This window comes from Gymnoscopelus braueri, assembly GCF_963280865.1.
Source record: "Gymnoscopelus braueri genome assembly, chromosome: 17".
Lineage (NCBI taxonomy): Eukaryota > Metazoa > Chordata > Actinopteri > Myctophiformes > Myctophidae > Gymnoscopelus > Gymnoscopelus braueri.
This window is the reverse complement of record NC_137617.1, coordinates 9079850-9092593: the sequence shown is the minus strand read 5'-3', so window position 1 is coordinate 9092593 and position 12744 is coordinate 9079850. Positions and strand designations below refer to the sequence as shown.

The 12744-nt window shown below is 41.9% G+C and overlaps 1 protein-coding gene across 1 annotated transcript in view; it reads right to left on the bottom strand.

Annotated features, from left to right (window-relative positions):
* Nucleotides 1-2115: 2115 nt before the first annotated feature.
* stxbp4 (syntaxin binding protein 4) overlaps nt 2116-12744 on the bottom strand; it is a gene marked incomplete at its 5' end in the record, with an annotated part of 100352 nt that continues 89723 nt past the window's right edge. Inside the window, 3 exons of the mRNA XM_080455566.1 lie at nt 2116-2621; nt 3200-3257; nt 11013-11090. Coding sequence (XP_080311692.1) covers nt 2471-2621; nt 3200-3257; nt 11013-11090 — 287 coding nt within the window. The 3' untranslated portion in view covers nt 2116-2470. The remainder of the gene's footprint in view (nt 2622-3199; nt 3258-11012; nt 11091-12744) is intronic.

Genomic DNA, 12744 nt, shown 5'->3' with positions numbered 1-12744 from the left:
AACGACGTGTAACTTAAAGCTATAATCTGTAATTGTCACCGCCAGGCCGAAGGCGTGACAGAGACTATGTTTTGCACCCTGTCCATCCGTCCGTCCGCCCATGTGTGTGTGTCCATCCGTCCGTGTGTCTGTGACCAGCTAATCTCCGGCACCGTTGGCATGATGGCAGCGAAACTGTGCAAACACACTCCCTGGATGCCAGAGCAGAACCTCTGCCCCATATTTTTCACATGGGCCTGTTATAGCACCACCAGGAGGACCATTTTTGCAAAACTTGACTGTACAGATTTTGTTCAAACATCACGCAAATCGGTACACAGTATCTCTATAGTCATTAAACGAAACAGGTCTTTCGGATTTTTCATATTCCATCCTGATTGACAAAGATTGGCTTCCAAAGTTTGCAGGAGTGGCCCGTTTTGAACAAAATGCCTCAATTCATGAACACAGCGTGCGATTTCCGTGAAACTTTGCACGCACAGTCTCACTAGGCCGAGGAAGACATGCCACATGAATATTTACAAATCAGCCTCATGGTGGCACTATAACAGGCCGATAACACATTACTCAAACAGATTTTGTCCAAACATCACGCAAATCGGTACACATTATCTCTATAGTCATATGAACAAGATGCATCTGTCCGATTCTTCATATTCAATCAACATTGCTGTACAATAACCTACCTGACCTGGCGGAGACCCGTGCTCCGAGGAGCACTTTTTCTAGTTTCATGTCTGTCGTCTCCCTCTTCCAATGGAGTGAGATAACCGCAATGATGTCCCAACAACACAGATGGCGGTGGATCAAGTGTCCAATCCAATGTGCCTGTCTGCTTCAAATAACTTTATTGACATTGTCAACAAAGTAGGTGATCCACTCAGCACCACGGGGTCTAAATGTCTCAATAGAAGAGTAGGGAGACCGCCTCCAAGCACTGCAGATGTACTAGTTACTAATTATATTAACATATTCTACCATACAGATAGGATAAAATAAGGTTTTATTAATTCAAATACGTCTCTCATTGGTACGCTTTTAACCCATTTAGACCCGGAAAGCATCTTGTGTCATTTTAGATTTCTTTGGCTATTCAAAAATAGCAGATATACAAGCTCATAGCGCGGCACCGAGTGCCGCGCTATGAGCTTGTAGATCAGCTATTTTGGGGGGGAAAATCTTGAAAATGTGTGCAAATCTTTGAATATATATACACTTTTAACTCAAATCTTTGCTTCTGGGGGTCCCTGGAACTAAATGTTTTGAGATGGGGGTCCGCGACCAAGTACATATAATTTTGGGTGGTCCTTGACATGAAAAGGTTTGAAAACCACTGATTATAGCAACATAAGTGAATATATATAATTGAAAGATTTGCACAAATACTAAAAAAGAAATGCAGATATACAAGCTCATAACGCGGCACTCGGTACCGCACAATGAGCTTGTATATCTTAGCTTTGAATAGCCAAAGTATAAAAGAATAGTGGTTACACAGATGCGTTCCTGGTTTTAATGGGTTGAGTTCAACGATGGCTCTGTCTAAACTATAAAGATGACAGATAATAAAGTCGAAAAATAATGGAAAAAGTCACAAGGAGACATGTCACGCCTATTGAACACGTTCCCACAAAATGGCCGCCGTGGGAATGAGGTCTATCCACACTGGTTCTCAACGTGGGGTTTGGGGACCACCTGGGGGTCCAAATACACTGTTAACAGGGACTGCAACTCAGAGAGTGTACAAATGGGACCCTTATGAGGTCCATTTGGTTCCATTTGTACACTCTCAGAGTTAAATAAGCACTGAGGATTTTACAGAGTAGATTGGGGATCCAGTATTAGTTAAAGGAATACTACACCCCAAAAAATTACTTGAATTCATGGATTTTGTTTTTGTCGCATTCCTGACCCCGATAATCCAACATTTGACTAATTGAAGTTAATAGGAGACCAATCTTAACAAGAGCAACACCAAAACATTGCTTTTGAACCTGAATGATCAATAGGCTCATCACTGATGTGATTACAGAGTGAGAGTTGTTTTGGAGTTTATATTATTCTTTTACATGCTTTTGTCTCAATCCTAAGCCAATAATTTGATGACCGGCAGCGGTTCCGGTAGGAGACACAAAGAGTCTCCTTTGAGTCTCCTACCGGAACCGCTGCTTACCAGTCCGCCGGTCATCAAATTATTGGCTTAGGAATGCGACAAAAACAAAAAAAATATCCATGAATTCAAGTCTCCATGGAGTGACTAATCGATAGGAAAAAAGTGGGTGGACTATCCCTTTAAGTCGTCTTTTAAAATCTCTGGGGACCCCTAACCCCACACTGTAAAACACTCAGTGCTCATTTAACTAGTGGACCACTGTGTGGTCCCCCATGCCTGATGTTGAGAACCACTAGCTCTATATGGCCTGGCAGGTTGTGGGCTGAGCTGGCATCATGGCTATACGTCCATCATGGTCTACATCTCCGTCTCCACCGACGGGTGTCGTCTCTCCACCGGCTCCTCCCTCTCCCCCTCCTCTCCTCCTCCTATCTCCGTCTCCATTGGAGGACCCGTTGGCGCTCTGCTGCCGACAGGGCGGCTCCACGACGTGGTCTGGGTCACGTGACTAGAGCCACAAGCCGGGAGAGAGAAAACAGGGTTAATTGGGATCCGGAACCGGAAGGAACCAGATCCAATATGAACCCATTAAGAACGGAAACACATCTGTGTCATTTTAGATTTCTTTGGCTATTAAAAAAATAGCAGTAATAGCAGAAATAGATCAATTTTTTGAAAAATCTTGACAATTTGTGCAAATCTTTGAATATATATATATATTTAAAAATAATATATATATAGTATACACCTTGCAGCGTTCTCAGTCTCTAAACAATATTTTCAGTCTCTAAACTATATTCTGCAGTTAAACACAACTACAACACAGTTGTCAACAACAACTCAATGAATGCTCTAGTGTTTATATACTAACGGTATGTTATTATGTGTATTATCCGACAGCATTTCTGTTTGATTATGAGCTCAGATTATAATGGTTTGTAGGCAATTGCTTGATTCTGACATTAAGAATCAGGGGCTTTGTAGTTTGAAGGATCGTTTTTTGTGTTTAAAGTTTTTTTTTGTTTTTAGCAATTGTGAAAAACTGAAAACTTCAATCCCTTCTGTCCTGAGCAACCAGTCTCTTACTTGATGTAGTACTTCGCCCCTTCCATTGTGTACGCCTGTTCCCAACCATAAGGTAGACCTGAGGAGAGGAGAAAAGAGAAGAGAAGAGAAGTTTTGAGTTCTTTGATTGATTGAATACTTTACCAATCAACAATGTAAACGGCACAGAAGTACAGATAAAACACTTGGGCTAAAAGGATAACACACAAAAAGTCCCGTCGTCTTGTTTCCATTGTGGTCCTATGTATTCAATTACTCAACAGAGCATAAAATATAAACACATTAAAACATGTCATAAAAAAATACAAATAGCTATTATTTAGCCTGCAGAGGACAAAAAATTATCTTAAATACCAAGCCATCCCAAACTAGAAAAGTGAGTTGGTACGAGAAGAGAAGAGAAGAGAAGAGAAGAGAAGAGAAGAGAAGAGAAGAGTGTGAGATGTACAGCATGTAATTAAATCAACTAGAGGCGGTCATGTGTGACAGCCTTAATTGACAGAATGTGGAACATTGCGGTGAGTCGTGCCTGTAGTTTGAGAGACGGAACTTGGACCCCCGTCTACTGTGACCTCCAACTTTCCATTCCTTCCTCCTTCTCTCTCCGTCTCTGCCAGGGCAGGGGGGTGGGGGGAGGGGGGGGGGATCCTGCTAATTAGGCCACGGGATCTCAGATCATCGCCTTCCCTTGTATCACTTTTCCACTGACATCCCATGTTCCCAGGCCAGTGTTCTGCGCGTTGCCACGCCCAGGCTTAAACCCCCTATCACTCTGGGATTCCATGACCAGTTTCTCCGTCTTCTGTGGCGTACAGTAGTTTTCCACTTGTAACTCAGTCATAATATCTGAACTATACTAACTGTACCGCGTTGGGTGGCAACAGCTCGCTTAACCTTGTTCTGGACGAACAAAAGCGAACAGAGTTTCAAATGGCTCCCCGTGGGCATTTGTGAGGGTAAGGCGAGCCCATGGATTTCACACAATTACGGAAAACAGATTGGGGGTGGATGTCATATCAATGTCTAACAGGGATCTTGGCTTCCTCGTACACATTGGAGGCCCAGACCTTATTCTGAGGATAAACAAAGGTTTCAATCAACTTCTTCCCGAATAGGCTCTGCTCGGCGTCTTCCTTACTTCCTTCACAGGTGTTACCAATGATGAAAGCTCTGTTCCATTTGGTGTAGCACAGCGTGGTTCTCATACGTTTTAACTTCAAGGACCCCCATTACGGGTCCATTTGTACACTCTCAGAGTTACACACCCCGTAAGGGTCCATTTGTAACCCCCTCAAGGAACCATGAGGGTCCCTGGACCACACTTTGAGACCCACTGGTGTAGCAGAGTGTTTCCAATGAGCCAACATGCACAATATCAGCACCTTGACTCTGTTTGACCAGAATGGAACAGCGCCTTAATTAGCATAATTGGTAACACCTGTGAATTAAGGAAGTAAGGAAGAAGCCCAATTTCTTTCCAATATGGTGGCTGTGCATAGAGCCTATTAGACAGGTGTAGAAATGTGAGTTGAGTGATATTGAAGTGGTTCTTGTCACACCAGTGGTGATGCTCTCTACTGCCCCCTTGTTGTTGTTGGTGTTCTGCTCTTTGTGTTGGTTTTCGCAGAGGAATACATCTGGAGCTGAACGGTGGTGATTCATTCCAGAGTTGTTTTTAGAGACAATATGGCTCTGGGACGGGTTTACCAGCAGTCTTAAAAGAACAGTCCGCACTCACAAAATAAATGTTCTGAAGGTTTTTACTGTTTAATTTACGGACGCATTTCGTCTCCTCGTCTGCTATTCTTGGTTAATGTTCTACCCCAGAATATGGGCGCCGGGTTCAAGTGGTTTAATAAAATATACAAAAACTGTGCATTATACAGTGAGATTTTATCTTCTTCAGGTCATCCATAATTCTTCTTGTACATAAGGGAAGCCTGTCGCTTATTTGAATTTCAGGTTAGTTGTCAACCCTAACTCGGCTAGGGATTCAAAGCAACGTTACCATGTCCACTGACTTTCAGCTTATTTTTGGTAAAGTTGCTTAAAAATTTTGGTAGTTGCGGGTTGCGTTTTTTTGGGCTTGTTTCTTAGTGTTTTATTACTATTTAAACCAGTGGTTCTCAAATATGTCATGGACGCCCAACAGGGGTAATCGCTGGCTTGTGGTGGACATTTTGGTCAAAATTACATTTTTGCCATGACCATAATATGTTTGGTTATGACATTTGTGTACAAATGGAACATTTGGTTCCATTTGTACACTGGAACATTGTACAAACTGGAACATTTGGTTCCATTTGTACGCTCTCAGAGTTAAGGGGGTCCTTGCAAATAAAACATTTGAGAACTAGTCCTAGTGGACTCCTAATGAGCCATACATAGTGTCATGGTAAATCAGTGTCATACATATTCTGAGGAGACTTGACATTCAGTAATTGGCTCTTATGATCAAAATAAGAACATTATAATGGTGTAAAAAAGTCTTTGCCACGGACACATTTGTCCGTGTACGGACATATTGATGACCCCAATTTAATGTGTATTTGTCCGTAAACCACATGTGAAAATGTTTTGTGCCAGGGGAGCCCCGTACCAGATTTGAGTTGTTAGAATGTTTCAAAACTCTTCCAAATAGTCCACATTTTATTTCACGATTTTTTTGGAAAATAGCAGATCTACAAGCTCACAACGCGTTGCATCGCGACGCGTTGTGAGCTTGTAGATCGGCTATTTTCAAATAGCCGATGTATACAGTATAGCTACTGTAGGTTTTAAGTGCTCATGTGGCCTAGTCGCTTCTTTCGGCCTTGTTTTCCTATATTTCTCTCACAAAATCTGACAACACTGATTAAAAGTTTCAAACTCTTTGGGCTCCGGAAGATGGAGGAGCACGATTCCAAAAAACTCATGCCACCATGTCGGAGAGCAGTTGAATAGTTGTGGTGTTTCCACCTTCCATCTCCTCTTGTCACGGTATGATGTTGAACATCCTGACATGCCACGGAAACCAGGCATTTTATTTACTCAGTCCCGAGGAGGAGGAAAAAGGGACGTTATACCTAAACGATCCGTTTTCCTGTCCCGGATCCAACATGGCGGTGATCCTGTGTAAACCACTGCTTAAGTGCTTTGTGAGGATTCCGTGGCGAGGGCTTTGCATGACAGCCCCCTGCTCCACAGTGGTGGAAAGTAACTAAGTACATTTACTCAAGTGCTGAACAGGAGTAAAAATATTGCACTTTTTATTCCACTACAACTATTTTGAACTATTTTAACAAAAGTTGCTTTGTAGATTTAGATTATTATTACAAAACATACATTAACCAATTAAGCCCTGGACATCCCCCTATCAAAAATAGCTGATTTTCACATTGCGACGCTTTGAGAGCTTGTAGATCAGCTATGTTCTAAGTGAAATGGGCCATTCAAAGAGTACGTTTACTTTTGGTAATTTAAGTATATTTCCATCTAATGCCATTTATGACTTCAGTAAGATTTTGAACGCAGGACGTTGTAACTTTGTAACAAAGTATTTTTACCCTGTGGCATTGTTACTTTTACTTCGCTCCTTTCTTCCACCCATTGCATTGCATAACAGTTGATGCTCCGTGGAAAAAACCCATAAAGTGCGTTCCAGTTAAATCCCACCTTTTCTGGTGTGTCATTCCACTCTACATACGGGAAGGAGGGAGTCCCTCTTTGCACCCCCCCAAAATGTAAGTACTGTACACAAGCACGGACAATGGCGTTCTCACCCTCGCTAACAAAGACACACGATATGACACCGAGAGGTCTCCTTTGTGTCTCTCTCTCTGAATGTACAATGCTGTCGGGGCAGAAACCTCCTATCTCCATATTCTAACTGTAATATACTGGTGACTCTAAATAACCACACTTGGGTGAGCTGTCAAACATAGGTCTTTACTGGTAGACTTCGGTTGAAGTGACACCGACTGCACACTTCAAAAGCCTTTAACAGGTGCAGGGGATATCAGTAATCAGCACAGGTGCAAATAATGTTCCTAACGGTTCTTTCACCTAAAGACACTATCCTCCCATCCTCCTATAATTCGACAAAGCTCTGTGTGGGTGGTGAGGCCAAAATCTCTTCCGCCCGGTTCTCCTCAGTGGCTGGAGAAATTGATCTGAATTTGCACACAGCCATTGACTATTACCATGTGCATGGAACAGCGAAGCTCGTTTTTCGCTTTCCCCAAATGTCAGCTGTTTATTAGCGTTTTTGTGTTCGCTGCCTCCCGGGTTGCCAAATCATGTGCGCATATCCCCCCACAGGTATGGTCTAGTTACACTAATTGAATTAACGCCCTTGCTTGATCATACGACAGCGTCACACAAAAAGCACCAAAAGTAGCAGATCTACAAGCTCGAAACGCGGCGCGAAGCGGCGAGCTTGCAGATCTGCTACTTTTGCCGCTTTTTCATTTGAATCCTGAAAAGGGAACAGTTTTCTGGACATGTGAGGTTTCAACACCGACAAAGACGATCATACGATGTGTGTGTGCGATCTGCGATTACATTTCACCGGGCTGGGTTTCAAAGCTCGTCAATCTGAGTGTTGTTTGACAGGCGGCAGGCCCGGGCCGACGAGAAGGGCCGGGGGGTGTCGGGTTTGGTATAATGCAAACACAACCCTATAGTGTATATAGGCAAAGTGTACAGATACTGTACTGACTGACCTGAGTGCAGAGAGCGTACACAATGTAACCAAATGCAGTGGTCTAAAGTAACTAAGTACATTGTACTCAAGTACTGTACTTAAGTACAATTGTGAAGCTTTTTTTTTTTTACTTTACTGGAGTACTTCCAATTTTCAGTACTTTAACTTCTACTCCACCACATCTCGGGTCCAAATATTGTACTTTTACTCCACAACATTTATTTGAAAACTTTAGTTACTAGTAACTTTGCAGATTTTGATTATTATTACATTAACCGCTTCAGCACTTTATATACTTTGCAAGCTTGTAGATCGGCTTTTTTCAAAAGATTTCTATACATTTTGAAAACTTGTGAAATGGGACATTCTGCGCAATGAGTACTTTTACTTGTATATTTTGATGACAATACTTTTGTACTTTTACATAGTAAAAGTATGTTTTGAATACCGGACTTTTACTTGTAACAAGAGTATTTCTACATTGTGGTATTAATACTTTTATTGAAGTAAAACATTTTAGTACTTCTTCCAACACTGACCCTTATGGGTCCATTTGGTTACAGAACAGCCGTGGTCCATGATCCCTGTGACATCATACTGTTAACCTCATTGATTGATTGATTGATTGATTGATTGATTGATTGAACACTTCATTAACACGATGAGAACAGTATGGCATGTACAATTTAACGATGCTAAAAGGATAACACAAAGATTTTCCATTGTGGTCCTATGTACTCAATTCATCATCACGACAGAAAGACCAGGAAGACAGAAAGACACCATCAGCTTGCTGACAGAGTGCAATTGATGGTCAAGCTGGGGTCAAGCTGGGGCCAAGCTAGTAGGAGATAGAGTTATCTAAGTCCATAAGGCGGCGTGACTCCTGTGATAGTACAGATTATCTGCGCAAGCATGACACAGAATCGGAGATGACTAACCCCCCCTGAAGCAGAGCATAAGATACAGAGTTAATGCATAACATTGAACCCTTCAAGGGCTTAAGTTAATATACAGATTAACATAGAATCCACGGAAACAGAATCCACAGAAACTATTTAAAATTTAAATATTGATTATCAAAGGCATACGTTGAAACACACAGATATAACATCATACAACCCACAGAATCATACGTTTCATTAAGGCAGAGTCAGGGTTAGTTTAGCGCAGGGCTACTCAACTTAAGATGGCTCAGGGGCCACTCAGCAAAATACCAAAAGTCCAAGGGGCCGCCATAAAAATGACGGTCCTATTTTGGATTTTTCGATTTTGTTACACACAAGAAAATGTACATTTTGACATCATATTCTTTTCACTGTACCAGTTTATTTTGTGTTGTGTGTATGTCCAGTGGCAGACACCTATCCTGGGCGCGCGGCAAAGCCGCGCGTCCGGAAAAATTTGGGGGTCAAACCCCCCCAAAAACCCGAAATGCATAGAAAACTACTGTATGCATTATACCTGTAACAATTGACGCACCTGTATGTATGTCGGTCTGTTTTTGAAAAATGTTTTAGCAACCGATATATTTGAACGGAAACGTATATTTTTTATCCTGTGCTTAAAAAAAAGAAAAAAAAACTTTTTTTTTGGACCATGAGGGGGCCGCCAAGACGCTGCGATCGGGCCGCATGCGGCCCGCGGGCCGCGGGTTGAGTAGCGCTGGTTTAGCGTAATGGTTCTCAAAGTGGTCATTGAGGGGGTTCCAGGGGGTCCCCAGCTAAATTATTGATAGTTGGGAACCGAATGGACCCGTACAGGTCAGTAACTCTGAGAGCACAATTTGTTTTTAACCAAATGGACCCTTTCAGCGACTGGATCCGATCTTCAGACTGTTCTCAGAAAAATACACCGGCATTAAAGCTGCTTAAGATGAAAATCCACATCACAGGAAGAAGAGATTGCGATCAACGATTTAATTTAGTTTCTGTTGTTGAACATTAGAACATTATGAATAGAAATTACATTTCTGCTTGGCTTTTAGGTAGGCTTTATAAACGAAAGTTGGTTTTTTTCTAATTCTTTCAGCATGGAAATGATTATGACGATCATGACGATTATGAAAAAATAAAATTGCGACGATCTCAAATAATTGCGATTAGGCGATTATTATGTAATAATCGTGACAGGGCTATGTGTGTGTCCATATAGAGCACATGTAAAAAGGTACAGTGCCATCCCATGAGATTCCTCCCCTTCACCCGGAGGCGAGCAGAGAGAGGAGGCCTCTCTATCACACAATGCGATCGTCTACTCTACTGAGACCAGAGGCTGATACAACCTCTGTCTGAACACACACACACACACACACACACACACACACACACACACACACACACACACACACACACACACACACACACACACACACACACACACACACACACTGTACACTTTCTCACACATTATGTCACATGTCACCAGAAGTCCCCTCCCAAAAGCATGCAAGGTTCACCTGCACGTTTCACCTTTACCGTTTGCTCTGCACTTAACCCATTTTGGGCGGGAACCCCTATTTGTAACTCTACCTTTAAGGACGGGAACCCCATTTGGGGTTCTTGTTGCTATGTACTGTACAGTATATAGCAACGTATATATTTGTTGTATTTTTTTTAATACATATATGAAGTTTCTCAGAACACTTAGGTCAGGATTTAGAAGGTTTTTAGAATCGGCCTCAGATCTAAATGGGTTCATCCGTATTAGCGGGGAGGGCTTTCACAGGAAAATAGCAGATCGACAAGCTCACAACGACGCGTTGTGAGCTTGTCGATCCGCTATTTTCAGCGAAAGCTTTCCCCACAATAACAGAAAAGACCTGAGGGACTCTTCTCAACCAGATATGGGGTTTAAATGGTTTAGCCTAGTTCACACCAAAGATTCACAACAAGACGGAACCGTTTTAAGCCTGATTTATACTTATTTATATACTTTTTAACACATTTTTGAGCTTCTATATGTATTTTCGTCATTCGACGCCGTCGTACAACAAAGCCTAATTTAAAGGCATACTGTCTAACCGTTTCAATACAAGTTACTTCATCCTTCTTTCTTTTTTTATGCCCATTTCTCCCCAATTTAATCGTTTAATTCCTCCCCACACACATTTCTGTGCGCTGTCACTGCTGTTGTATCCCACGGACTCACCTGACAGCGAGGAGCCCCCACCGGGAGGACGTAGCGCCTCCGTCCTGCTCGTTCCCTGCTGACAGGTGCTGCCCAAGCCTGTAGGATTACATGCAGTGACAAATATGACCATCCCAACCCGGCTTCTCTGCCCCGAACACGGGCAAATGGCAGTGGTGTAGAGTAACAAAATATATATACTCAAGTACTGTACTTAAATACAATGTTGAGGTACTTTTACTTTACTGGAGTATTTCACAATTTTCAATACTTTTACTTCTACTCCACTACACCTCAGAGGCAAATATTGTACTTTTACTCCACTGCAAGCGAGGCGTTGTGAGCTTGTAGATCAGCTATTTTCACAATATTTATCTGTGGAACCGAGTCAAACTAAATGCAATGCATACAATTCCACGTGCTTATCAGGGTGGGGGGTCCCCAGTTCAAATATGATTATTTTCGGGGGTCGCTCTACAGCAAGCTATTACTTTTATTTCTTTGGATTCAATATCATTTTAGAGTTTCTTAAATGGTAAATGGTGCATTTAATTCATGCAATAATGTTTTCTAAAGACATCTGAATCTCATGAGAACCATACGGATTTGAAAAACGTGGTGTATTTCACATTGCACTGCACATAATATACAGTAGGCTACCATTAAAACCGGGAAAGCAGCTATGTCATTTTAGATTTTAGCTATACTGTACACTACAGTATATCGTTGCTGTCCGGCAGGAACCAGCTAACTCCGCTTTTCCGCTTTTGCATTTTTTCCCCCCATAAATCAGTGCTATTGAACACCCTTTACGTCTGTGTGTTGGTAAAACAAATATTGAACCAACAAAAATTATTAAAAAGCGCTTCTGACAAAAACAGCTAACTCCATTGGATCCTCAAACCTTCTGCTAAACCAGAGGCCTGTTCCTCAAAAGGTGAATTAGAGCTAAAGCCTGGCTTTTCCACCTATCCTGGCTTAATTTAGCCAGGATTAGAGCTGAGTCGGTTCCTCAAAAGGTGAATTATCTTGAAGATTAGTTTAGCCAGTTCACCCTGGCTAAGTTTAGCCTTATCCGATTCCTCAAAAGAGAATTGAAGCAAGCCTAGCTTAGTTACCATGGCAATTTAGCTGTGAAGTTAGCCTGGTCAGGAGCAGGCTAACAGCCAAGCTTACTTAAAGGAGAATACCGGACAAATTAAGTGTTGACTTTGATGTCTCGTTACTTACCGACCGACGTGAAAAGTGGCGTTCTTTTTTTCCATAGATTCCCGTGTCGTAATTTTTTAAACCCCCTCCGTTGTCAGAATGGGAGCGCGTGGGTCAGGGAGATTCGTCTATTATAACCGAGGCAAAGTTGTTTTTCTCTCTTCTCCTAGTCATTGTGGAGTCTCATGATAGTCAAACATGCGTTGAAATTTCCAGCGAGGCCACCGTCAATGGCGAACGAGTTAACACTGGTTGCTTGTTTCCAGAATCTGGCAACACGAGTTGCCAGGTTCTGGAAAGAAACAAGCATCTATGGAAAAAAAGAACGCCACTTTTCACGTCGGTCGGTAAGTAACGAGACATCAAAGTCAACACTTAATTTGTCCGGTATTCTCCTTTAATCTAGTGCCTTGTTCTTCAAGTTTTTCCACAGTTAATTCAAAACATGTGTTTGTATATGGACTCATTTTAATGACCCTGCATTCAAATAAAATGAAATAAATACAATAAGATATAATCAAATTAATTACTGAAATAGTGTGTG